This window comes from Mustela lutreola, chromosome 2, assembly GCF_030435805.1.
Source record: "Mustela lutreola isolate mMusLut2 chromosome 2, mMusLut2.pri, whole genome shotgun sequence".
NCBI classification, from domain to species: domain Eukaryota; kingdom Metazoa; phylum Chordata; class Mammalia; order Carnivora; family Mustelidae; genus Mustela; species Mustela lutreola.
This window is the reverse complement of record NC_081291.1, coordinates 15,084,944-15,112,631: the sequence shown is the minus strand read 5'-3', so window position 1 is coordinate 15,112,631 and position 27,688 is coordinate 15,084,944. Positions and strand designations below refer to the sequence as shown.

The 27,688-nt window shown below is 51.9% G+C and overlaps 1 protein-coding gene across 2 annotated transcripts; it reads right to left on the bottom strand.

The window, feature by feature from the left end:
* Positions 1-28: 28 nt before the first annotated feature.
* NCAN (neurocan) lies at positions 29-25,951 on the bottom strand. 2 transcript variants are annotated; one of them, XM_059160619.1, is made up of 15 exons: positions 25,814-25,951; positions 21,087-21,166; positions 19,557-19,970; positions 17,020-17,194; positions 16,779-16,906; positions 15,949-16,242; positions 14,985-15,575; positions 13,321-14,793; positions 9,408-9,524; positions 8,256-8,369; positions 6,748-6,906; positions 5,681-5,763; positions 3,557-3,701; positions 2,630-2,812; positions 29-2,388 (listed from the first exon to the last, which is right to left on the bottom strand). In XM_059160619.1, exons 2-15 carry the CDS (start codon positions 21,157-21,159, stop codon positions 2,243-2,245), a joined length of 4,095 nt encoding a protein of 1,364 aa, XP_059016602.1. In that variant the 5' UTR covers positions 21,160-21,166; positions 25,814-25,951; the 3' UTR covers positions 29-2,242. The 2 variants fall into 2 exon arrangements, with proteins under 2 accessions (XP_059016602.1, XP_059016603.1); XM_059160620.1 differs by having other exon boundaries at positions 25,819-25,951.
* Between the last annotated feature and the right edge of the window lie 1,737 nt (positions 25,952-27,688).

The following is a 27,688-nucleotide window of genomic DNA, read 5'->3' as shown; positions in this document are numbered from 1 at the left end:
GGTCCCAGGAGGTGACAGGCAGGTTGAACCGTTAAAAAATTTTATTAAAATGTCCAAGAAGTACATTAATGTCCACAGTGTCAGATACCACAGACCCACAGAACACTGCAGCTCACAGCAAAACCAGCAGAACCTGAAGCTGTTCACACGCACACACACTCACACGCATGCCACACACGCGGCACACGCAAACACACACGTACATCCCAAAGGGAAAGACTAAAAGACAAACCACCCACTTTAGAAAAGACCAGAGCCCCCTCCCACCACGGAGCTGGGATGGAGGCAGAGCAAGGGACTAAAGGGGTCAAGGGCAGGGAGCATAAACCAAGACACCCCCCCCAAAAAAAAGTTGCATCCCAGCACCACCCCCAAAAGGAAAATTATTTTATGACATGAATTACTGAAGTTGTATTATTATATTTTTAAACCAAAAAAGTTATCAAAGCAAGAAGGCCAATGTACATCCCTGGGCTTTCTCTATGACAATAAGGTGGAACAGTGGATAATGTCTATAGCAGGGAAGACTGACAACCATGGTCAAGGACAAGGGTCTAGTTTGCACTTCTCAGTCTTATCCTAAGTCTGCCATGTATGTGAGAGAGTGCAATTACATTTCAACCCTTTCCCCCAAAGTAAAGGGCAGTGTTTGGAGTCACAGTGGATGGACCAAATCCTTGCTCCCATCTTGGCTGTGACTTCAAACCAGTGCATTTTTCTTACCTGAGCCTCAGTTTTGTCATGTATAAAATGGGAAAATAATGGTTCCAAAATCACCGGGCTGTTGAGAAGATTCAACGAGAGAGTGTGTCTCTTTAGCTCAGTATAGACTCCACAGTATTATTTCCCAGGAGGAATAGAGGCTCAATGAACACGTTTCTTTCTCTATGGAACCCTTGGACCATATGTTTGCTTATTTTTCTTTCCTGCAGAGGACCATTCTTCACTGTGGTTTTTAACACAAATCCACAGATTTTGCCCAGAGTAGAGGAGTTGAGAGCGGACAAAACATGGAGGATAAGGTGTGGGTTTTTCTGCCAGAGATCAGGGAGCTGAATCCTGGCCTTTGGCCTGGAAAGTTCTTTTACAGGTTGCAGATTTGGGGGAACAGATTCAGTCAGTTCTTTCCCACTTAAAAGATTTTTTTAGACGATGAGAGAAAAATATGTGTGTGTGTGCACGTGTGTGCGTGTATGTGTGTGTTTCGGTTTTAACACTGTGCATTTCTCTACAACATGACTGCAGGTAGATGTCACTACTTCAAGTTTTAAGCATTTCTAGTCCGCCAGGCAATGAATGGAGACAAGGATGGGGTAGGAATAGGAGTGGGACACAGGGCAGGGGCACTACTGATGTCTCTTGAGGGATGGGTATGGGCACTGAGCTAGAAAACTTGGCACCTCCTTGGTCCAGGAAGGAGGTTCTTTGTCTCCCTGAGAGATGGAGGGGGAAGAAATCTGGGCTCATCAAGCCCTAAACATCCTCTCTTCTGTGTGTGTGAGAGAGACTCACCACACATACAGAACCACCAAATCTCAGCATTGGACTCGACCTGGGAGGGTAAGCAATACACCTTCCCTCCATTGCCCATATGTTGCTCTGACTATCCTGACCCCTAACTCTGAGGGCACAGAGGAGGTTGTTCTAAAACATTCCTAAAATTCAGTACGTTGGAGTTCCACACTCCATTTATCTCCCAAGACCAAAGACGGAACTTGGGCTGAAGTCCAGGGTGGAGGAAGAGCAGCTGTCAAGTTCAACTTTCAACTTCCAAAGCCAATGACCTTAATTAAAAGCTCCAGCCCACATTTAGGACATCTGATGGTTTACTAAGCCTGCATGTCTGATGTGATAAACAATTCCTTAGTGTGAATCCAAATATATACCTTTGCACCCTCATCAAAGCCTTAGTTCAACAACTGGTAGTCAGCCTCACCAACAAAGGACTTAACCGGTGCAAAGAATGATCTTTGCTGATTGTGCTTCCCTCCACTGGGAGATGCTCCCAGAGTTCAGCCTGACTAGAAGTGACCTTTCAGATACCTGGCTTTGCCTGCCAAGTGGACCTTGTGTATATAAGAAAGAGGAGAGAGTAGTTTTTTACAAAGGGTTATGGGGGTGGGATGTGGTTTGGGGCACAGGGGCTTCCAGACCCTCTTGTTTTTCTCTGGGCTCTGTCTCCCCAGGTGAAGGCTCCAGAGAAGGTGTGGGAAGGGGGTTGTGCTTCCTTTTGCCTGGTTTCTCAGCAGAAATTCCCTTCTTCCTTCTCCCAGTCCTCCACTGGGTGTTTCTTGTGTTTTCTGCACTCTTTGCGTGATTTGTGGTGGTGATGCTGGTGATGGTGCTGGTGGTGGTGATGGTGTCGCCGCATCCGATGGGACCGTCTGGCTGCAAGGAAATGAGGGAGAACAAGGAAGTGGCAAGAGGTGGTGAGAGACAGGTGGCCTGATGCAGGGAGCCTTTCCAGGCAGAGGAGAAATGAAGGAAACACCAGGTGGGCTGGTAAGTTCCCACTTATCTGCAGGGCTGTATTATCAGGCAGATCAACATGTGTAGCAATAAGATGTTGTGATTGGAGACTACAAATAGCTGGAAACCTGTGTTGGGGTGTCTGGGGACAGCCACTTACGTTTGGTACAGACGATTTGGGGCTGGTCCCACTTGCCATTGCTCCGGCATCGAATTATGGCCACATGGTGCTGGGTAAATCCTTCATCACACTGGTACCGTACAGTGGCATGGACATTATACTTGGCCTTGCGAGCACCAATGGGTGAGGCATTCTGCACTGTCGGAGGGGGACCACAAAGCACTGGAGACAGAGGAACCACCAGTTAGGGAAGTGGCCACAACTGGGGCTGAACTGGTTTCCTCTCTTTTGGGGTATAATACACCCCTCAGCAAAATCCTGCCCTTTGCCCAGCTGTGACTTCTCCAGCTGGATGTGACTGTGGGTCTCCTCTATTCAAACCAAGAGCTCCTTAGGGACAGAAACCTCCTGGACACATCCCAACCTCCTCAGTTCTTACGCATGATGGCAGAGAAGGAGGTGGGAAACAAGAATAAACCTGTGCAAATGAAAAGAAGAAAGGACACGAAAACTGGCAAAGAAACACAGGTAAGAATAAACAAAAGTATCAGAGGTAGGTAGACATGAGACTGCTTCCAAGTGTTCTCTTAATATGTAAAGAGCTCTTACAAATCAACAAGACCAACATGTTTACAGAAAGTTATGCAAAGGAGATGAACTATTTTCCTAGAAAAATAAACACATACAAATAGCTTATTGACATAGGAACAGCTGGTTATTCTCATGCTTAAAGACATGCAAACGACCATAACAAGTAGATACTATTTTTTCCCCTCTCAGATGAACACAGAACAAAAAGATGGAGAACACACGGAGTTGGCCAAAGTGGGAAAAAATGGTCACTCTCACACAGTGTTGTAGTGAAAAGTGGGCAGGGCTGACTTATACTTACAAAAACGGAAATAAAACAAAGAACCAGTGAGTGTGAGAGGCAGGAGGGAAGTGGTGGGGCGAGTAGCAGCCTACCTGTTCCCTTCTTACAGACGTATGGGAGGTTGTAGTTGCAGGGAACGTCGTTCCAGCGCCCGCTCTCATGTGCAACCATCACCACACAGTCCTCCCCGCCCGCGAAGAAATTGTCAGGCTGGTTCTCCCGCCAGTTCTCATATTGCTGCGGGAATAGGGAAGAGAGGGACTCAGGCTCTGTCACTGCCTAGCGCAGGACTCCCCTGGCCAGACCGTTCAAACTTTAAGGACTCAGTGTTTCGATTTACACAACGGGCACCACTCCTGACAGTGGGCTCTGCTGCACTCGGAGTCACCCCTCCTTTGGCCAAGAGGCGGCAGTGCCCTCTTCCTCAGCCCTCCTACCTCCTTCCTTTCTCCCTGACAGTCTGTTTTCCACATGGGTCACTGTTACATGAATAGCTGAACAAAGGTCCCAGAGGGATTCCCTGAGGAGGCAAGGGGATAGCCGAAGACTCAAGGACAGAAATGGCAGGGAACAGAATTCCGAGCAGAGAGAAGAGCTAGTGCAAAGGCCCAGAGGCAGGACAGAGCTTATCCTGTTTGAGGAACAGAACGGAGGCCAGTGGGCAGGAGCTGTTAGATGGAGTTGGGGTCAGTAGGAGACCAAGGGCCAGTTTTTGCAGTAGAGGAGATGGATTCTCTTAAACTGAGCATACTACGTATCACATAATATTTACCATTTTAACCATTTATAAGTGTCCATTTCATTGGTATTAATACAATTCACAACGTTGTACAACTCTCATCATTATCCGTCCCCAGGATTTTGTCATCCCTTCAGACAGAAACTCTGTCCTATTGGCAATCACTCCTCATTCGGCCCTGTCCTAAGCCCCAGGCAACCACTGATCTATGTTCTGTCTCTATGAATTTGCCTGTTTTAGATATTTCATGTAAATAGAATCATACGTCATACATTATGTGACCTTTTTATGCCTGGCTTGTTTCATTAAGCATAATACTGAGCAGGACCCTGGGATCATGACCTGAGCTGAAGGCAGAGGCTTTAACCCACTGAGCCACCCAGGTGCCCCATCATTAAGCATAATATTTTCAAGTTTCATCCTCATTGTACCATGTCTTCGCTTAGTATCCAAACAGTGTTCATCATATGGATGGACGGCATTTTGTTCTGCTGATGGACATTTGGTTGTTTCCATCTTTTGGCTATTATAAATAGTATTGTCGTGCACATGAGGGTCCAAACGTCTGTTTGAGTACCTGCTTTCACTTCTTTGGGGTGTCTCCCTAGGAGTGAAGTTTCTGGGTCATGTGGTAGTCCCATGTGACTAACTTTTTAAGGGACCGCCAGACTGTTTTCCACAGCAGGAAGAGGTGGCCTTTTATCTTGAGAACAATAGAGAGTCTGAGAGAATCGTGATCTGATGTGTGACTTTTAGAAGGTCCCCGTGTATATAGGTTTTCCATTTGGGGTGATGAAAACATTCTTGAACCAGACCGAGGTCACAGTTGCATAACACTGTGAAGGTACTAAATACCACTGATTTATACATTTTAAAATGATCGATTTGGGGGGCAGCTGGCTGGCTCTGTCGGAAGAGCATGCGACGCGACGCTCGCTCTCCGGGTCATGAGTTCCAGCCCCCCTACTGGGTGTGAGGACTTAAATAAAAAAATGTAAAAAAGGAAGCTTTAAAATGATTAATTTTATGTTATGTGAAGTTCGCCACAATTGTTCAAAAAGTTCTCCTGGGTGCCAGGTAGAGAGGCAGGAGTGTGGGTAGCGGGTGTGTTGGGGATGGGGTTGAGGGGCTGCTGGAGGGGTCCCAGTGAGTGATAAGGGAGGCTGTAGGGCATTCGGCATATCTTAGTGTCCATGGCTCGAGGACAGGGTCGTGAGCAAGAGGAGGCCTTAGGCCCCCGGCCCTAGGTTTCTAACTTTAGCCACTGGGTAGACCAGATGTTTACAGGGCTGAGAAGTCAAGGGCTATCTGGGGCTTTGCTGAAGCTCCTTTGCCAACCAAGTTGAGAATCTCAGAGCTATAAGGACCTCTGGTGGATCTGCACAAGAGGGTAAAGTCAGGCCAGAGCACAGAGCCCACGTAGCTCCTACCCATCCCACTGTCCTAGGAAGACCCAAGCCTGGCTTCTGCCACTCACCAGCCCCGTGTTGTCCGTCCACTGGAAATCCCTCTCCACGATCCTGTCATTCAGGCCGATCCACGTGTTTTCACGCCCAAAGCCTGCGAGGTGGGGCATCCTGAGGGCTGGGTGCCCACCCCTCCCCCAGCCTGGGATGTGGGCTGGAGGAGTGGTGGAAGGTGTGGGGAGGGAGGAGCCCAGCCCTTCCCCCAGCCTCTGTGTGGGCTCACTCCTGCTCCCTCGCTTCCCGCACAGATGAGAGGGGGAAGGGGAGGGAAGCATGAAAAAAGCCGGGATTAAGCTCCAGTCTTGCCATGATCTGTGGCTTCAACAAACAGCCAGAAGAAGGAATAAACAGAGACGCGTCAGATCTTTGCAGAAAAGGAGAGTAAGGGATGGGAGAACCCGCAGTGGGGTCGGACAGGGCGGGCAGGTGAGCGAGTGAGGGCATTAGTCACTGACTGTGTTTGATTACGATGGAGGCGTAAACAATCACAAGGAGGGAACCAGGGAATGAACAGATGAAGGAATTAACAGGGGAGGGGATGGGGGAAATGCGAATCATTGGATGGATGAGCCAATGGCATGGGGATAATGAATAAATCAATAAATGCCAGATGTAATTGATGCAACGCTCTTTTTCTAGATTTCTGCAGAGCTCCGTCCTCATTTCATCCCCCACATCACAGATGCCTCTTCATTGCCCTCTTTCCCCTGGCTCTGTTTTGTCATTTGTGCACTCAGGACTCGCTAAATTATAGTATAGACTTATTTAATTAGATATTTACTTGTTTGCCAATAGCCCCCGCAAGAACGTCAGTCCCTGAAGACAGGACAATCTGTGTCTCACTCACCGTTGTGTCCCAGCGCCTGGAACGGTGCCAGCACATACTCAGTCAATTTTTGGTGAATGAAGGAATGAAGTGAATAAATGGAATGGCGAGTGGATAAATGGACATGTGAATTCAAGGGGTCAGGGCCGGCATGAATGCACATAGCTTCAGAAAGGTAGGGTCTTCAGGATCCTAGGGGATGCCCAGGCAGAGGGACAGCAGGGGCCACCCTGCCCACCCCAGCGTCCCTACTGTTAATGAAGCTGTGTTCCTCAGGTGAGTGGATGCTGGTCAGATGGCCAGCCCGGCGGCGGCAGTCCCTCTCGGCGTCCTCCCACGCCCGTCGATGGGCGAAGTAGCGGTAGCAGTGGCCTTGGAACTTGTGCCAGCCGTGGTCACAGCCCTCCGTGTCTGGGAGGTGGGATGGGAGTGTGAGGGAAACTGGCCTTGGGCCAAGCCCCGCCCTCCTGGCCATGAGCACAGCCAGTGCACCAGAGAGAGGACAAAACCCAAGGTTACTGTGGGGCCAGATCACCCCTCTTCCTGTCCCCATCCCCCAGAGGCTCTGCCCTCCCCCCAACCCTGGTCATCTCTCCCCTCCCATATTCACTTCTCTGTTGCAGGAAGAGATTCAACTGGAGATCTTTACACCCACCCCTCTCATCCCAACCCTGACGTCTCCTTCTCTGATTGGCCCGCACACTCTGTGTGGCCCCGGGGAACTTGGGAAATGGATCTCAGGACTTCCTAAAATTTCTCTCCTGCCAAAAGGCTCAGATAGATATTTTTCCCAAAGAGCTACACAAATGGCCAATAAACACATAAAAAGATGCTCAACATCATTAGCCATTAGGAAATGCAAATCAGAATCATCATGGGACACCACCTCACACCCACTAGGAGGGCTAAAATTAAAAATAAATAAATAAATAAGTAAAAAGGGCAACACCAAGTGTTGGCGAGGATGTGGAGAAACTGGCACTCTCGTACTTTGTCTGTGGGAATGTAAAATGGGGGCAGCCACTGCGGGAAACAGCCTAGCAGTTCCTCCAAACATTGAATACAGCATTGCCCTGTGACCCAGCCATTCCAGCCAGGTGTAACCAAAAAGAATGAGATGAGAGGAAAGGAAACTGGTGTTTAAACAAAAACTTACACATGAATGCTCACAGTGGCACTCTTCACATTAACCACAAGGGGGGGAACAACCCAAATAGCTACTAAGTGATGAACAGATAAGGAGAATGTGGTCGATCCCTATAATGGAATATTACTCTGCCATAAAAAGGAATGGAGCCCTGAGTCACACGACAATGTAGATATGTTTTGAAAACATGCTGAGCGAAAGAAGGCAGACACAAAATGACACACAGTGCGGGATTCCATTTATATGAGACGTCTAGAACAGGCAAATCCATAGAGACAGAAAGGAGATCGGTGCCTCCCAGGGGCTGAGAGAGGAGGATGGGGAGTGACTGCTCATGGATACAGGATTCCCTTTCAGGGTGACAAAAACGTCTTGGAAATGGCTAGAGGTGGTCGTTGCACAACATTGTGAATGTACCGAATGCCACTGAATTGTACACTCTAAGGTTAATTCTATGTTATGTGAGTTTCAGCCCCAAATGACAACTGGTCATCTGTTCAACTCATGGCCACAGAAGCAGAGATGGAGACCTAAAGCACGGGAGGGGCATGCGTGGCCCAACCACCAAACCCACTCCTTGGTACTATTTCCAGGAGTCTTGGGAGAGACTCACCTTTCTCGCAGAGGCTGCCCCCATAGCTGGGGAGGCAAAGGCAGACGAATGTGTTCACCTCGTCAATGCAGGTGCCTCCGTTCTCACAGGGGCTGGAGACGCAGTCATCAATATCTGGAGGGGTGGGACAGAGTCAGAGGTCCGCCTCCCCTTGGCTCCCAGGCCCCATAAGGAACCAGGCAGAAGATGAGGTCATGATCCTACCATCCGTCCTGGGCCAGAGAGAACCAACGGTGTGGTCTGCACAGCTGGCCCAAGGACTCTGGAGGTCAAGGGGAGAAACCCCACGCAATTAACATGAATTAGCATTAATGAGAGCAGATGCCACTGGGCCAGCTGAGGGCCTGGGTGTGTGGAATGTTCCACTGGACTTCGGAACAGTGAAAGTAATGCTCTGGCAACCAGACTCACAGAATGTCAAAGATGGAGGGTCTTTCCAGAATGCGGAACTTAGGGAAACCGAGATCCAGAGCATTTGCAAGGACACGCGCCGAGGCAGCATGCTGTTTGTAGGTGGACCTAGCTATCATTTGAGCTCTCCTAACAACTCCTGTGTAGACAGCGCCTGGGATTTGTATTCCTTGGGCAAGTCACTTCCCCTCCCTGGAACTCTTTAATTTTTGCAAAGTGGTGATGAAAAGAGCACCTTCTCAAGGGTGATTGTAAGTGGAGGGTTGGTAAAAGAGTTCAAGAAATCACACCGCTTATGTTTATTGTTATAATTCTGTAATTAGTGTGGTTGTGAAGTCAATGAGGTAGTGCGCAGAGGTCAAGACTGATAGCATTTATATTTGTTGTTAAAATTTCGTAATTTTTCTTATTTCCTGTGTTGAGCTTTCGGGCTCAGAAGGGCCCCCTCGGATCTGGGAGGAGTCCGAGCCTTATCGTTTATCTTCCCCTCTCATCTCTGCCGGAGTAAATGGGAGGAAGCACACCTGAGCCTTGGTCCCCAGGACAAGAGCTCAGCTGTTTGGTGCTGGTTCAGCAAACTGGGGCTGATTTATTGGATCCCAGGAGATGGGGAGGGGAAGGGAGCTTCTGAAGTCAGCCTTTTTTTTATTCCTGAGTCTTCCTGGGGATGTCCGCTGGAGTAGACCCCAGGCCTCGGATTCAAGTAAGTCTAGGTTCCCATCCTGAGTCTGTGGCACTCACCGATCTCACAGTTCTCCCCGGCGAAGCCCTGGTCACAGCTACAACCGTACATGGTACCGTTGGCCTTACAGGTGCCCCCATGCAGGCAAGGGTTGTTCTCGCACGGATCCAAGGCAGCTGCAGAGTGGACAGGCAGTGTGGAGAGGAGGTAGGCCACCAAGTTGCCTGCTTTCCCGGAAGCCAGACCTAAGAATCCCAAAAAACCCTCTCCAGGGAGTCCCCTCTATAACTTCCAGTAGGCAGCTACCAATCTCCTCTTGCATGCTCCTGTGATGAGGAGCTTACTCCCCTCAGGAACTGCCCAGAGCATCAGTGGGCCACTCTGCTTATGCACACTGACTGAACGAGAATGGGCTTCCTGAAGCTTCTTTTTGGAAGTCTCCTGGAATGTGGGTTTAAGTGCCTCCCTGACCTGTCCCTCTCTTCAAGGCTTGCCCTAATGGTTATCGTAATTCTCCCAGTTTGGAGCACAGAAGTGGACATAAGGTTCCAAGCGGGGTATAAGCAGCACTGGCAATAGTGGGAATCATCACCTCCCTCATTCTGGTGGCTCAATCTTTTTTGATGCAACCTCAGTGGTTTTACTGCAGAGAGGTGATGGATTATAGTAGTTCTAACCACGAGCTCTGGAATCAGAGAGGTTAGTTTAATCCTTGGCTCTGCCACTCACTAGGGACCCTGGACAAATTACTTCTCTGAATTTCAGTTGCCTCATCTACAAGATAGAAATCAAAACAATTCATCCCTCTCCCAGTCGCGACCATAATGTCTTGTCTGGCTCTGTCTATATCAACCTGAGGCATCTTGAAGAGTCTCAGCATTGCTCGGTATGGACTGGGCACTCACGGGGCAGTGAGGAATATGAGTCCTTGTCTCCCTCGCCCACCATTTCCCCCCATCAGCTGGGTTTCCCTGGAGGCAGCTGAGTCTCCCCTTGGCCTCTCTGAGGCCCAGATGTCTTGGTGGGTGGTCTCCACCCTTGGGCCTGATAGGGGCAGAGCAAGAATTGTCATGCTATCCCAGGCCAACCACCCATCTTCTCCTGCAGACATTAGAGCCATCACCCAGAGAAGAGTGGGCCTGGCTTAAAGTCACACAGCAGAACAGTATGAGAACCAAGTCTGGCCTCCAAGGTTCTGGAAGTTTAAGGGCCTCTCTCTGGCCCCTAAAATCTAGAATTTGCTTCCGTTTTTCCTGGTCCAAGGCCTCCCAAGAAACTGAGATGGTAATAACCAGTTGACTTCCTCCCTGGTCTGATCTCTGCTGTCACCCTCCATAGGCTGTTCTCCCCATAGTCGCCAGAGAGAGCCTATGTAACCTGAGTCAGGTTACATCCCTCCTCTGCCTAGGTCCCTCCATGGCTCCCCATTACCCTCAGAGGAAAAGCCAAAGTCCTCACTGCAGCCCACAGGGCTCTGTGTGATTTTCCCCAACCTCTCCCTGCCCCACCTCCTCTTTTCTTCCCCTCGCTCATTCTGTTCCAGCCACACTAGCCTTGCTGTTCCTACTACAGGTCAGGCAGGGGTCTGCCTTTGTCCAGTTTATTCCCTCCGCTTGGAATGCTCTTCCTCTCGATCTCTCCATGGCTCTTGCCTCACCCTCTTCCGGCTTGTTCAGATTTCATGTGGTTGGAGAGGTCTTTCTGACTCCCCCTTTCCACTATGAGAAAACTCCCACTGGGATACCCCACACTTTGCTTTATTTTTCTCTTTTGCCCATATCACTTTCTAACCTCCCGTATAATTTGCTTATTTACTGGGGTCATCATTACTGGTCTGTGTCTTCCCCCAGAACACTGACGCTCCACATGGCAGCCACATATAGTTATTCAAGTTCAAATTAAAATGGAATAAAAGTAAAAACACAGTTTCTCAGTCACACGAACCACATTGCAAGGACTCAGTAAGCCCACGTGGCTGGTTGCTACCATGTTAGACAGCACAGCTCTGGAACATTTCTATCATTTTAAAGTTCTAGAATGCTGCCCCAGAGTGTCAGCTTCCAGGGGACAAGGGACTTGGTCTCCAGATGGGGCCTGAAACACAGCACTCACTAATTGCTTGTTAACTGAATGCAAGTAGCTGCTGGCCCTTCTGTCACTCACAGACACCAATGCTAGTCCGCGGGGTGGTGGCATGTGCCCCCGTGGATGGCCAGAGGGGCCTGTGGCTGGATGGATCCGTCCCTGTTACCATCCCAGCACGTGTGTGCACATGCATGGGGCTGCCGGGCGCTGGGACGCGTGAGCCTCGCCAGGTGCCCCGAGCTGCCGACACCTACCCACGGGCTGGCGGTGACTCAGTCGCACACTGGTGCTGCGTTTATTTTTGGCTTCATTAGCATTTCTGCTACAAGCAGGCGGGTGGGTAGGCGCTTGGGTCTCCCCCAGCGTTGGCTGCCTCCCTCTACCCAGGCTGCCACTGGCTTCAGTCTGGAGCCAAGAACCCAGCAGAGTCCAAGACAGACGCAACTATGGTGTTGGGGGCTCCACCAAGGGTGCCCTTTCCTGAGCACCCCTACCCATGATTTTCCCCTTCTGCCTCTCTGAGCAACCCCTTCTCTAGCTCCTCTGGCTTTGAGCCTCCTTTAGTCTGCCTATCCCCCGCCACCAGTCTCTTCTCTGCTCCTTCCCTGGGTGAGCTCACCCCTTCCCCAAGACCTCGGGTGTTTGTTTCTGATACCAATGAAATATGCACCATGCGACCTAGTGTCTGGGACACACTATTGTCCAATGGCCTTCATTCAAATCTTAGCATTTACGCTCTCCTCAGCGGCATGATTCGGCTGAAGCCACTGACTTCCCTGTGCCTCAGTCTCTCCATCTGTAAAGTGGATCATGCTAGGACTTGTTCCACACGGACGTTATAAGGATGGAGCAAGCTGATTCCAGTAAAGACCTCAGAACAAGGGGCGCCTGGGTGGCTCAGTGGGTTAAGCCTCTGCCTTCAGCTCAGGTCATGATCCCAGGGTCCTGGGATCGAGCCCCACGTCAGGCTTTCTGCTCAGCAGGGAGCCTACTCCCCATCCCCCCCGCATGCTTCTCTGCCTCTTTGAGAACTCTCTCTCTGTCAAATAAATAAATAAAATCTTTTTTTAAAAAAATCAATTGATCCCAAAAAGAAGGGTTAAAAAAAAAAAAAAGACCCCAGAACAAGCCAAGCAAGCAAGAAGCGCTGATAAGCTTCAGCCTTTACGGAGGCTTGTGCCCCTGGCCAGAATCCACTTGCCTCTTGGGCATCCGAGAAAAGGAGATGCCATCCTGAACACCGCCCAGGGGTGAGCAGGGCGGGGGGTGGTGGAAGATGGAACCATGCCTCTGCTATTTGCAGCACGGCCACACCTGGCCTTCAAAAAAAGGAGCAAGTGTAAAACCAGTTGTGTTAATAAGAGTGTTTTGCAACTCAGAAAAAGTGTCTTTTAGTTAGCTGCTGCTGCCTTTTTTTTTTTTAAACCTCAATTAACCAAAAAGGAAAAAAAAAAAAAAAAGCCAGCATTTGCTAGCTGAGGTGGCGGGCCGACGAGGCCCAGGAGAACCAGCATTTGACTTTCTTTGGACTCCCCCAGATAGAGAGAGGTTAAGACTGCCACAGACTCGGGCTCTGACTGAAGTCTGGCTACTCACTAGGAAGCAGACATACTTCCCTAAGTCTTATTTTGGTCTCTATAAAGTGGGGGTGATGCCCACCCCTCCTGCCTCTTCCCAGTACCCATTTTCCCTGTGGCTCAAGGGCCCCCACGATCCGCACCACTGAATTCCACTTGCAATTCCTACTTGAACAAAAAGCCCTTCCTGCCACGTCACCTCGCTGGGTCCCCGGGAATAACCCTCCCTTCCCAGCGCTGAGCTCCCCGGCCTCTTGCCCCTCAGCCATGACCACAGTGGGCTAGATGAGGTCACAAGCTTTGAACTCACCCTCCTCTGCACTCCCATTTGCAGGGGTCCCTGGCAGGGTCGGCTCTTCTCCACTCGCTGCCTCTTCCCAGAAGCCCTCCACACCTGGGCTCCCTGCGAGGACCTCCAGCTCAAATTCCTCTGGGCCCAGGGAGGCAGGCAGAAGGGTGCTGGGGGAGTCCCCCGGCACTGTAGGTGCTCCTGAGGAAACTGAGGCAGGCTTGTCCACGCTGGCTGCCGTTGGTGCCCAAGAAGGAAAAACCGACTCCTCTGGGGGGCTGCCCTCATGTGAAGGGGCCAAGGCTCCCAGTGTTCCTGGGGTCACCATCTGGCCCTCTGGCTCTGGATGGGGTTGGGAGCTTGAGGAGACCACTGTGGACATGGCCAGGACCCCAACCTTGTCCCCCTGGGACCAGGGGGACATTGCCATGCTTGAATCCACAGCCACTTGAGGGCTCAAGGTAGGGCTTTTGGCTCCCTCAACTACGTGGGATCCAGGTTCCCAAATCCCATCAGCATCACTGGGATCCAGTGTGGTTGTGGAATCTGTGGGCTCCAACATGGCTTCTCCATTTATGGGGGCCCAAGCCTCTGAACTTGGGGTGACCCTAGGAATCAGGACGACTCTGGGGCCCCCTGAGGGCACCGATGGGGAGCGGGAGTCCAGCCCATCAGTGTGCAGTGAGGGCCACGTGCCCTGTGCCTCGTCCATGATGGCCTGAGAACTGGAACTGGGGCTTTCCGCTGTGCTGAAAACCCCAGACTCAGACCCTGAGATGTCTCTCAGTCCTGTGGGCTCAGTGGCTATCTTGGCAGGATAGAAATCTTCTGCCACATTCCTGTCCACAGAAGTTTGTGGACTGGATCTGGGGAGCTCAGTTTTGCTGAACCCAGTAGGGTGGCTCTCCCCCATTTCTCCAAAGTCTGTCCTGGAATGGTCAGGACTGGCTCCGGCTTGCGTGTCTGTGGCTGTCTGCGAAGAAACTACTGGACGTCCCGCTCGGTAGCTGCCGACTGTCGGGGATGCAGTCTCTCTACTTTGTCCTGTCGGGACTGAGGAGAGGGACAGGGAATGCTCCTCGGGGTGGATGGGGTCCTGGGGGACAGCCTCAGTCTCTGAGGCAGGAGAGAGTGGACCAGTGGCCATGACCTCACTCTGCCCCTTGACCCTGTCGGCCTGCGTGGGGAGGGGCGTAGAGTGTGAATGTAGCCACAGTTTCGGGGCACGAAGCATGGCCATGACAGGGAAGTCTGGGGAAGAGACCATAGGGGACAACCCCCAGGAGGCAGTGCTGGGGCCTTCTGAGGGGCTGGATGCCAGGGCAGTGGCCTCTGAGGGGGACCAGGGCAGGTCAGGAATGGCTGGCCTCACACTGGGGCCCTTGGCTTCCTCTAACTTCAGGCCAAGGACACTGCTGGGGCCTGGGATGCTAGGTGGTACAGCAGTTGGGGGCCACAGCCAGGGGTCTGGGGGGCTCCTGCCACCAGGGAAACCTGAAACAATATTAACAAGAGTAATTCGAATTATCTCTCAGTGGTACCTTCTGTTGAGTCCCCTTAGCCCAAGGAAGAGGGGGCTTCTGAGGCTTGGTGAGGCCGGGGGCCCCAGCTGGGATATGGAGCCTCTTCCTACATCCCCCTCAAACCGCCCCCCAGCAGGTCCCACCTCCTTTAACCCCACTCACCAGCTTCAGGCCCATCCACTTCATTAGTCAGCACGGCCCAGGGGCTTTGGCTCTGGGTCTTTCCTGAGGCTTCTGTGGCTCCTGTGGCCAGCAGAGGCTCCACGTGATTTCCAGCAGCCTCTGGGGTCGGGGGCTGGGTGCCGTCCTCAAGCCCCATCTCTAGGCCTTGCTGGGGTTCCTGCTGCTGGAAGTGGCGCCCATTTAACCCTTTAAAGCGTCCCCTCCTCCTGGGTATGGGGCCAGTAGGAGTGGCCTCCGTGTGTGTGCCCACTGCAGTGCTAGGGCCGCTAGGGCTGGGGGCCACTGTGGTCAGCCACACTTCTTCAGTCTCCAGGGGGGCCCTTGAGGCTAGTGTGAAGCCTGCAGAGGCAGGGCTGGGGGTCTCCTGAGATTCCTGCTTCCCTGCCAGGATCAGAGGCTCTTCCTCCCCACTGGACACTACAGGATCCTGGAAGTCGGGGGTGACCACCTCTTCCCCAATGCTGGGCTCCAGTTCTTGGGTTGGGGGCCCTTCTGCTGACAGAATCTCCCCCTCATCCCCAGATGAGGGGGTCTCTGAGTCTCCGTGTTGATGTGGTGTAGGGTGATGAGCTGTGGGAGAAAGCCAAAAAGGTTGTGTCAGGTCCAGGGGCTGGCTGAAATCTACCTGAAATCTACTCCCATTCCAGCATGCTGCGGCACACACCTGTGTATCTCTCTCTCTGTGCCTCTCTGTCTGAAACTTCTGAGTGGTTTCTGGGATTCCCCCAGACTGAGAGAGGGAGATGCGAAATTATCACCCCTACTGTTCAGGCTAGGACCCACTGTCAAGGTCGGTCAGGCCTTCACCCTGCGATGGAGCATCACAGAGCTCATTTCCAAGGGTCTCTCCTCCATCTGGGCTCCACCTCCACCAGAAGGCAAAACTCCCAGGGGCGTGGCCTTGACCTGGCTGTGTCACCTCGGGGCGGGCCCTTAAACGCACCTCGGAAGCAGTAGGCATCAAAGCGTTCTCCGGGCGCTGGGAAGCCGGTGCGGTTGGCGAAACGGTAGACAGTGCGCACACCCGGGGCTGGGCCCCCGCAGCGCCGGCGCGGCGTCTGGATCGGATAGCGCACGCTGCCGTCGGCCAGCCAGCCCGGGTCGCACTGGTCCAGGCCCTCGTGCCAGGCCAGGTGCAGCTGTCCCACCGAGGCTAGCACGGCGCCCTGGCGGCGGCACTGGGCACGCGCGCCGGCCAGTGTCAGGCGGCGGGCCGGGCCCACATAGAAGACTTCGCCTGCGGGAAGGCCCGGTCCAACGTCATCCCGGCCTGGAGGATCTTTCCCCAGAGCCCGGGAAGGGGGTCCCACTCTAAACCCCAGCCTGGTCGGGTTTGGGTGATGGCTAAACCAGGCGGGCGGGGACAGCCACAGCTGTGCTCACCCGGACCCGTCTAAGTCTTGACCTCTCATGCAGTGCTAAGAGAAGGGCCTTAACTTCTTTTTACAAACAGGGTAACTCAGGTCCTTGAGTGTGCTGGGTTTCAGAGAAATGGAGGGCCTTGGTGAGGGGGCGCTCAGAGAGGAAGAAGACAGAGTAGGAAGAGGGAGAGGGCCAGGGAGGAGAGGCTCAGAAAAGGGACAGGGTCTCAGAGAGAGGGGCTGAGGGAGGGTAGGAAAGCTCCGAAAAGGGGGAGTTCAGATACTGGCTGCAGGTTTAGAGAAGGATGAGACTTAAGAGAGCTCGGCAAGGATTTAGGGAAGCATGGGGCTTGGGGAGGTAACCAGAGCTCCAGGAAGTGGGGTGGGGGTGTCCTGCCAGCCCCAGACTTACCCCCCAGCTCACGGGCAAAGCAATACACATCGTAGAGTTCCCGTGGGTCGCGCCTCCCATAGCTCCTCACCCCTGGAAGGCTGCTACGGTCGCCATAGCAACCAGGACGGGACTGGGTGATGGGATACCTGACAAGACAAGGAGGGGGTCCCTGTCAAATATGTGAGCGTGGGGCTCCCCCATGACCATCTTTCTCCAGGGTCTTGGTCTTCACGTCCCCTGACCCTGTGTGCCCCCTCACCGAACGGTGCGGTCAGAGAGCCACCCGGCATCACAGTTGTCAAAGCCATCTTCAAAGGCGGCCTGTAGGTGCCGTGGGGCTGCAATGGTGGCCGAGCTGAGCCGGCAGGCCTCCTGGGCCTCTGCGAACGTCAGTGCATAGCGATCCTGAGCTGCCCGGTAGTGGAACACCACACCTGTGGGAGAACATCCAGGACAGAGGCTGATTTATGCTGGGATCTTCAAGAACAGACCTCCCTCTTGTAGAATGCCCCTTCCCCTGGTTTGATAATAAGAGACCTGCCCCCCCATACTGCCCTATACCATGCCAGACTGATAGGCCCCCATTTTTAGATAGGGAAACTGATAAAAATGGCCATAAAGGGTTACAGTTTGTCAAAGGTTTACCATGTAATAAGCATTTATAAGCTTTTTTCATTGAAATCTTATAATAACACCATGATTAGCCCCATTTCCAGAGGAGAAAACTGAGGCTAAGAAAGGCTGAGGGACATGTCCAGTTCCATACAGCCCGTGTGAGGCACAGCCAAAATTTGTATCCGGGATGGTCTGGCTTCAAAGATAGCACTCTCCATGGCCAGGTTTAGACCCTGGGAGTGACAGGAGGCATGGAAAAGAGTGCAAGAAACTCTGCCTTTTAAGATATAAGTACATCCTGGCACCTGGCTGGCTCAGCTGGTTGAGCAGGCAACTCGACCTCAGGGTTGTGAGTTCAAGCCCCACACTGGGTGTGGAAATTACTTAAAAATAAAATCTTTTTTTTTTTTTTAAGATTTTATTTATTTGTTTGACACAGAGAGATCACAAGTAGGCAGAGAGGCAGGCAGAGAGAGAAAGGGGGAAGCAGGCTCTCTGCCGAGCAGACAGCCCAATTCGGGGCTTGATCCCAGGACCCTGGGATCATGACCTGAGCCGAAGGCAGAGGCTTTAACCCACTGAGCCACCCAGGCACCTCTTAAAAATAAAATCTTAAGGAGCGCCTGGGTGGCTCAGTTGTTAAGTGTCTGCCTTCAGCTCAGGTCATGATTCCAGTGTCCTGGGATGGAGCCCCACATCCGGCTCCCTGCTCACCAGGAAGCCTCCCTCTCCCACTCCCCCTGCTTGTGTTCCCTCTCCCACTCTGTCTCTCTCTCTGTCAAAGAAATAAACAAAATCTTAAAACGGGGGGGGGGGATAAATATATGTATTGATAGAGGAAGCTATGGAAGATGACAATGGGAGATCAAGTGTTTCTTGCTCAGCCTGGAAATGGAGTCATGGAAGACTTCCTGGAGGAGGTGACATGGGCTCACTGTGACTGAAATTTTGATTTAGGGATGAAAGAAATATCTGAGCAAAACAAAGGAATGAAACATTTTATTCTCTTTTATCAGAGGCCCTGGAAGGCAACAGCTGCATCTCAGTTATGATTCTATCCCCAGCACCAGACTAGCATATGGTAGGTGCTCAATAAATGTTTCATTGAATGGATCGATTGAACAAGCCTAGAGGTGGAATTTTCTTCCTTCCTCATTTACCAGTTTCCTTCAAGCTTTATCAGTTTTGAGCAGCAAGGCCTTGGAAAAGGAATAGTTGGCTGACCGCATAAAATATGCAGTAAGACACTGTTGGGTGGGGGAAGACTGGGGGTGTAGGGACTTGCCCATGGCCAACAAAGGTTAAGGGAAATCAACTTCCCAGCAAGCATCCACAGGATGTTTTCCACACAACACGCATTCACTGAGTCCTTTGTCAATTACCTTTTTACGCATCAACTGTGCCACACCCTGTTCTAGGACTTTGCTTTAATAATCAAGAAATTTTTTTGTTTTGTTCACCTTGATCAGTTAGGAAAAGAAGCACAGGATATTTCAACAGAAGGAATTTAATACTGAAGTGGGTTAAACAGGTATTTGAGGACTGTTATTTACTTAAGATATTTTTCAATTGACTTTAGAAGGAAAACCTCACTCTTTAAAACATAAATTTATTTTATTGTATTAAAAACATAAATTTATTGTAAAAGCAAATCTGTATTCCTATTTCAAATAGAAAGTCAATATACTCTGTCTTATGGGAAAGTAAGTAACCATGGAAGGGACTTAAAGTTATAAAAGCCTATAAAATACTATGGTCCACAAGAGACTGAGCCAGAAGCTGCTCTCTCTTAGCTAAGAGAGAAGTGTGACAGAAAGGGTAGTCCTGGAGAAGATTTTCTTTGGGATGTTATCAGAAGACTCAAAAGAGAATCATTGTTCAAGAAGTGATCTCTAGGGACGCCTGGGTGGCTCAGTTGGTTGGACGACTGCCTTCGGCTCAGGTCATGATCCTGGAGTCCCGGGATCGAGTCCCGCATCAGGCTCCCAGCTCCATGGGGAGTCTGCTTCTCTCTCTGACCTTCTCCTCGTTCATGCTCTCTCTCAAGTAAATAAATAATAAAATCTTTAAAAAAAAAAAAAAAAAAAAAAAAAAGAAGTGATCTCTAAGGTGACATTCTGTGGATGAGCTTCAGGCTCAGCCCCCCTCCCAGGCTTGTCCTCTCCCCTGCCCTCAACTGACCTGTCACCTCCAGGGGCACTAGGTCCTGCTCATCCTCGATGCCCCTCACCACCTGGCAGCGATAGAGCCCAGAGTCGCTGGCCCTCAGTGGTCCCAGTAGCAGCGTCGCGTTGGCCCGGCGCCGTGGGTAAGCAGGCAGGGACACGCGTCCCTGCCAGCCCTTGGCCACCCGAACCACGTTGTCCTTGGCCACCAGGATGGGCAAGTCCTGACGCTGGCCCGATGCAGCCCGCACCTTGGTCCACTTGATCCGAGGGGCTTCTCGGGCTGTACCTGGCCGTGGCCGCAGGGTGAAGAGACAGGGCAAGGCTACCAGCTCAGCCAGCGCGGCCCGAACCAACCCCGATCCCACTTTCTGCATGTGGAGCCCCTTGTCAATGGTGGCAGAGGCAGCAGCAGTGGTGTCCTGTGTGCCTGGAGTGGACAACATGGAAAGAGGACAGGACTCAAAGACAAGGACTATCAGAGAACGTTATTTCCCTCACCTTATGGATGGAGAGACTGAAGCCAGAAAGAGTAGGTTGCCTAAAACGTCGTAATAGGGGCACCTGGGTGGCTCAGTAGGTTAAGCCGCTGCCTTCAGCTCAGGTCATGATCTCGAGGTCCTGGGATCGAGTCCCACATCGGGCTCCTTGCTCAGCAGGGAGCCTGCTTTCCTCTCTCTCTCTCTCTCTCTCTGCCTGCCTCTCTGCCTACTTGTGATCTCTCTCTGTCAAATAAATAAATAAAATCTTAAAAAAAAAAAAAACGTCATAATATAGTCAGCGGATCTGTGATGTGCACAGATCTGTGAGCAGAAGAGGTGTAATAGGGTCAGATCCCTTCATATTCTGCCTCTACTCCAAAACCAGATCTTGGCTGCCAGGGGTTTGACTCTCTTGTCACTGCTCACTGTACGGCCATGGGAAAGTCACTGTCCTTCTCTGAGTCACAGTTGCTCCAAAAGTTAAGGCAGCCATGAGAAGGGAAATGTTGTGGAGTACCTTCTAGATAATGGACACTCTATACATAGCAATCAGTTCATTTGATTTTCATAACCATAGGCCGAGGTAGTCATGTCTCATTATGTTTCAGGGGAGTTGAGGAAACTGAGTCTCAGACACATCATTGTACTTGCCTAAGACCACAGAACCAATCAGGAGGCATTTCTAACGGCTGGGCTTTTAACCACCACTGGGGAGATGCCAAGGAGAGTTACACATACCTTATTTCAATTGCCCCACCCTTGGCAGGCATCACTAATCAATCTCTACACTATTCTCATCATTTTTTTTTTTTTCCCTCTCTCTCCAGCTCATCTCAGCAAAACAGTGAGAGGCAGGAACCTCCAGCCTCCGCTGGCAATGACTAAAAATAACCTCTCAGGTGTCTTGTTCGCTTTTGACTGTTCAAAGACCTTTTTTATCTATTCTCATTTTATTCTCCAGACCAAGCCAGAGAGCCAGCAGGAAAAGGCTCTAGAGTTAAAAAGCTTCCCCATCTTGTCAGTACCCCGGAAACCAACCTCTCCCACCCCACAAGCCCACTCACTCTGTTCCCCAGCCACAAACAGCAGCATCTGGAACATCAGGAGGCCTGAGGCCCACACAGATGTGGCCCCCATACTGGACCTGGAACAAGATGGAGAGAGAAGTGGAATGGGAGTGAGTGTAACCTTCCCAGACAGTGTGGAAGGACCAAGTCCCCCCACTCTACACATCTGGAAACTGGGGCTCAGAGCAGCTAGTGTGTCACTGAAGGTCACACAGTCAGCAAGCAAGGGTTGATCTAGGATCTAAGCCCACGACCAGCTGACTTTAGAATCCCAACAAACAAGTCTCACAGTCAGAAGCATGCGTGCTGGAGTGAATCAGAGTTGGGGTTATCTCTCTGCCTGTTCTTTGCTGTGTGACCTGGAGAAAGCAGATTAGCTTCTCTGTGCCTTGGTTTCTTTGTAGGTTAGACAGGGATAACATCAGGTAGTTGGAAGGAACAGATGCAAAAATACAGTTGATACATATCAAATGTCCAGAACTGGGTGGCTCAGTCAGTTAAGCAACTGCCTTCAGCTCAGGTCATGATCCCAGGGTCCTGGAATCAGGCCACACATGTGGTTCCCTACTTTGTGGGGAGCCTGCTTCTCCTCTCCCTGCCATTCCCCTTGCTTGTGCACTCACTAGCTCTCTCTGTCTAATAAATAAATAAAATGCCTAGAACTGCTTCACATGAAGGAGTAAATTTGAGCTGTTGTTATTATTATTTAAAAAAATTATTTATTTAGGTGATTTCTACACCCAACCTGAGACTCAAACTCATGACCGTGAGATCAAAAGCCACATGCTCTTCCAATTACGCCACCAGCCTCCCCTGAGCTGTTGTTATTATTATTATTATTGACATTAACACAGCCAAGATCGAAATCTCATTTTTCAGGTTGGCCTCACCCGTAAGACTAGGGTTTCCTAAAGGGCAGCAGTCAGTCCCAGTCTGCCTGGGGTCCCCAGTCCTGGCAGTAGGCTGGCCTCCATGCCAGCCTTTAATCTGGTTTGCTGACTGACACGATTCTCAGCTTCAATTCCAGGATTTGGTTGTCGCCAAGATTCTATTCTTGGTTTCTGAGATTTTTGAGAAGCTGCCAAGTCCCAGCTGGAGGAAGGGGCCTCACCCCTGCCCACCCCAATCTCTTTCTGTCTTCATACTACCTAGTGAAGCTGCCTCCTAGGTCCACAGAGAAACTCTAGTTATGGGTCAGGTCTTCTCCCCTGTGGCCCCAGGAGGACCACAACCGGGAGGGCAATTATTGAGTGCCAACCATAAGGCCCAAACCAGGCACTGGGACACAGCAGTGCCCTCCCGGGTTTCACATCCTTCCAGAGACTAGAAACCCTGGGGAGGTAGTCCCTCCCCAATGTGTTCCAACCCTCTGTACCACTCCCCTCACTGGGGCTCAGGAGATGGGGACAGATGGCAAGTTAAAACACACTTTATAAACCCAGCTTTTGCACCCTTACCCCAATAAAAGGATAGCCCCGAGAAAGGGAGTGTAGATAGAGCCAGAATGGGGGCTGTGGAGGACAACTAGTCCCATCCCCAACGACCTTTCCCAGATCCCAGAAGCCCTACTGGGAGGCCAGCCAGGGACCTATCCGTGGTGCTGAACTCTGGGGCGGCAATGAGGGGACCCTGCCCAGAGGGGACACTGCCACTTAGTCTCCTTGCCTTCCTCTGGCAGCACCTCTAGCCCAGAGAGGACAGCAGTTTGCCTAAGGCTGCACAGCAGAGCAGAGTCCAGACCCCAGGATGGTGTTCCCAACTACCAACCCGTAAATCTCAGCAACATCTCTCTCCATCCCAGGCTGTCCTCATTTCTCCACCTTGGAACCTTGAATAAGTGTGACGTCCCCTGATGGCTGTTCTAGGCCTGGCAAGGTATTAGAGGGTGGGGCAGGACTCTGGGCTGCACCTGCCCCAAGACGGCTTTAGGAGGGGGTGAGTTCAGAGAATACACAGAACACACACACACACACACACAGAGTATGATTAAAAGCACAGATTACATCCAGGGCTGCCTGGCTAGTTCAGTTGGAGAAGCATGTGACTCTTGATCTGGGGTCATGAGTTCAAGCCCCACACTGTGTGTAGAGATTAAGTAGGAAAAAAAAAAAAAAAAGCCCTGCCTCTACTTTTCATACATTGTATGACCCTTTAAACAGGCTGCTTCATCATCCTCAGTCTCCCCACCTGTAAAATGGGGATCACCCAGCATGTACCTCATAGGGTTATGGTGAGGATGGAACAAGCTAAGACTGGTGACATGCTAGAAATGTCAAATTAAAAATCAGCTTTTTGTATACAAAGCCTCATGTACACATGCAAATGTACAGAGGTGATCCAAACAGTGACAGTTTCAGGTGCACCCTCCCACGTGCACACATGCCCTCCCAGATGCACTCTGTTCCCTCCACTTGCACCCTCACACACCCACACCTCTTTTCTTAAAATACCTCCTCCCCAGAGCAGCCAGAGGTGAGCATTTACACAGCTGTCTGGGGCTCGTCCCCTCATGAATAATGCACAAGCCTCATGCATATGCAAACAGGGGCTTGTGGGGCCTTGGAGGAGGGGCGGCCCGGAAGGAGTGTGTGTGTGTGTGTGTGTGTGTGTGTGTGTGTGTGTATCCTTCCCTCATACCCACCTCCTGTCTTAGTGGGGACTGAATGTGGGTGAGATTGCCAGCAGGCGTTTTTGTGTGTGCCTAGATGCACATCAGGATGCTGTGTCCAGGCAAGGATATGAACTTGTGCCCTGTGATGTACGGATGTGTGCATGGGTCTGCAGCCGCTCTGTGCACTGCATGGAGCATAGGAGACCCACTGTGGTCTCTGGGTGTGCAGGTCCAAGTGCCCCTCTGCAGGGGCCATGAGCACATGTGTGTTTCTAGCCTTGGAGTCTGGGCATATTCGTGAGCATGGCCATGACCGTGGAACTCCTCAGAGGAGAACGGAAGCCAGGCTCAATAAACCATCTCAGGCTGCCCCTTGGGAACCTGAACCCCAATGTCTCCCCGTTAGCTCCCCAACTCTGCACACAAACCATATCTTACACCCCCATGCTCAGGGTCCACACCACCAATCACAAGGAGAGGACCCCCTTTCTGTACATGCAGCCACACACCCCAGACTCAGAGCCTGGGAGACACACACGCACACTCGGATTCACAGTGACATTAACAAAGAGAGACAATATGGGCACTTACAAGGCAGGCAGCACGTCTTCTGCACAAAGACACACACCCACAGTCTCAGGCTCTCCACATAAACCCCTCGATGAGGCCATACCAGCAGACACAGTTCCTCACACACACTCACACATGGTGATGCCAACCCCTGGCACAGACCAGGCTGGATAAATGTGGCCTTGGTGACTGGTGGGCACACATCATTTTGCCACCTGGTGATGTGGCCCCCGGCATAAGTTTCCTGACAAAGACACAATCTCAGTCACATTAGAGTCACAGAGGACCCCAGACCCTCCATGGGCACACAACATCTCTCAGCATGGGGTAGAGACACACACACACACACACACACACACACACACCACCTCCTGGGGCGGGGGCACCTTCCATCTGGGAATGTCCCTGAGCCAGCGAAGGTGCTGGGTTCTGAGGTCCCACGATCTGCCCACCCCTCCCTCTCTGCCCTTCCCCCACATCCCCCGCTGGGGCCCAGCGCCAACCCTCTCTTCATCCTGGCTGTCTCCCATTAATGCTGCTGAGAGGAACAAAGCCCCGCGCACAGAAATGGGGGTCGCTCCTCCCTAGGCTGGGCCTGGGGTCCCAGTCCCCTACTTTCTAGTGCCTATGCCCCCAAACCAAGCCAGGACTTCTACAAGCATCTCTGTGGGCAGCCTGAACTAAAGGGGTGAGGCAAGAGTCTGTGTCTGTGAGGACACGGTCAGATGTGGAGGTGCTGGGAGCGGCCCCCCTCTTGGGACTGGGTGCCCCTCACGGGTCCTGGGGATCCTAACTGGGGGCTTTTGTTGACTCACACCTAGCATTCACCTGGAAGACCCAGTGTGCTCCCTGAGAGAAGGGACACCACCCCAACTCTAGATCTGAGGGAACAACAGGGACCACCTTGGGAAGGAGCCCCCCAGAGCCTCCTCCCTGAATCAGGATGTTGTGACAGGACCTGGGCCAAAAGGAGAGGGAGCCTGTAGGGTGCCCCTTTCCTGTGGCGGTTCATACTCAGGAAAGGCCCCCTTTCATCATACTCAGGCTAATCTGGAGGGACCCCCTCCCTGCTGCAGTCCAGCCTGGATTCCTCCATTCATCTGCAAATTGGGAATCCCCACTTAAAATCCTGGGGTGTCTCGTCTCAGACACTAGGATGCCCAGTTCTGGAGCCCCCATATAGCATCTGGGTGTCCCCTTCTTCTCTCTAAAGTCAGGGTGCCCTCCCTTAGCCTTGGTTCCCAGTGTCCCCTCCCCACTTCTGAGACCCACCCCCAGTCCTGCCCCCCTCCCCACCTTGGGATTGTCTCCGCATTCCCCGGCAAGCCTGGGATTGACCCCCAAATCCAAGTCCCCTTGATATTCCCAAGCGCCCTCCCAGTTTGCGTTCTCTCCCCAACCTGGATTTCCCCTCCCCCCCGCTCAACCCCCCTTTTCTGGGGGCTTCTCTCTGATCCCAGGCCCCCTCCCCAATCTTGTGCTGTCTCTAATCCAGAGGACCTCTCCCCCAACGCGGCCCCCTCCCCACGACGGACCCCCCCACCTGACTCCTAGCTCGGACGCATCCCGGGGCGGTCGCGCGGCACAAAGGACGCTCCGGCTCGCCTTGCTCGCGCGGGGTCCAGCCCCTGCGCCCTGCGCTCCGCTCGCCCCAGAGCCGCTTCAGCGCTTATAAAGGGGCCGCGGGGCTGCTCTGCGCATGCGTCCCTGCCTGCCGGAGGCCTCCGGCTGCGCGAGAGCGGGGGCTCCACCTACCTAAAGCCCCCCTTCCCACCTCTGTCACCTCACACCCCACCCAAAGGAAGACTGCGTCTGATTTCCTGACCATTCGCTCATGTGCCCCAGGAATCACATTAAATATTCCCAGACTCCCCATGGTGGGGTCTGTCCCATCTTACAGATGTGGAAACTGAGCCCCAGGGAAACGAAGTAGCTCCCGCGGTAGCGCGGAGAGGAAGGGCAGAGCTGGGATTCCAACCCTGCTCTGCCTGACTTTCCAGGGCTCACACCTGAAGCAGTTTTGGCTACAGTTGCTGCTTTATCTCGCGTGTAGAGAGGAAGCTCAGGCTCAGAGAGGATAGGAATATCCCTGGGTCACATAGTTGGTGAGAGACTCGCAGCGCTGGAGCCCAGGCTTGTCACACCCCACAGCTGTTTCCATCAGCTGCAGCCTGAATGTATCATTCTTTCATTCGTTCCTTGATCCAGTGGGCATGCATAGCGCATGAGCAGATACTGTTATCACAGGAATGCTTTTGCTTTGGGCAAGTCTTCGCAGAAAGACTTCAACCTTAAGAAGTCCAGATCCATTACAAAGAAATATTATTCAGCCATAAAAAGGGAAGGAGCGCTGCTACACACACATCATGGATGAATCTTGAAAGCATGCTGAGTGAAAGAAACCAGACACAAAAGACCATAGTATGGTTCAACTTATATGGCATGTTTAGAACAGACAAATCCAGAGACAGGAAGTAGATTAGCGGTTACCGGGGGTTGGGGGAGGGGCAATGGAGAATGACTGCAAATGGGTCCCGGTTTCCTTTTGGGATGATGAAAGTGTTCTAGAACAAGATAGTGGTGATCGTTGCTCCCTCAGGCACATATAACTAATGCTACTGAATTGTACACCTGAAAATGGTAAATCCCCCCTATCCCACGTGTGTGTGCACGCTGATGGGGGGACAAATAGGTGACAAGATAGTTTTGACAATATTACCAAAGAGCAAAGAGGGGATGGAAATGAGTGAAGGTTGAAGAAGAATCTCAGAGAGCAATGTTGCCTCAAGGCATCGGTACGGGTCCATGTCTCGTGCATGTGGCCCCAGTCTTCTGGTCCAGGAGTGGGCCAGTAATGGCCGTAGGGGTCAGAGTGACACACCGGAAGGGACGCTTACTGTTCAGTCCTCATCACAGAGGAGAGATGGAGGTCAGGGATCATGATGAGATCAGTGTCTGCGGCTGACAGGCTGGTGTATGGGGTGATCGTGGCAGCATTTGGTGGGGCGGTCGGGGGTCTGGGTGTGATTGTGCAACATGCAAGGGATCCAAGCAGCTTTGCCTCCACGAGTTCAGGGTTCAAAACGTCTCTTTTCCACTCCGAAGAGAGTGACTCTGGGCCGGCCATTTCATCTTTCTGTGTCTCAGTTACCTTATCTAAAAGAAGGAAAATTAATGAGAGTCCCAGTCTTACTGGATTGCTGAGAGAATGAAGTGGGAAGTAAACACATAAGATGGGGGCTGCTGTTGGGCTGTTGCCCATTTTCCAGCTGGAGAAACTGAGGCTCAGAGGTGTGGGACCATCTGCTTGAGGTTGTACGATATGGATACAGGCCAAGTGGGAGCCTAGGTTCATGGCCTCAGAGCCAAGTTGACCCTCGCCCCTGACTGCCTCCACCTCTCTACACCCCTTCCTCCC

Excerpts from the sequence above, each read along its gene's own strand:
- NCAN (XM_059160619.1), bottom strand. The coding sequence starts at position 21,159 with ATGGGGGCCACATCTGTGTGGGCCTCAGGCCTCCTGATGTTCCAGATG. Across the intron at positions 16,243-16,778 it reads CTTTGCCCGTGAGCTGGGGG|GCGAAGTCTTCTATGTGGGC; the intron begins GTAAGTCTGGGG and ends GCCTTCCCGCAG. Across the intron at positions 15,576-15,948 it reads TGATGCCTACTGCTTCCGAG|CTCATCACCCTACACCACAT; the intron begins GTGCGTTTAAGG and ends TTTCTCCCACAG.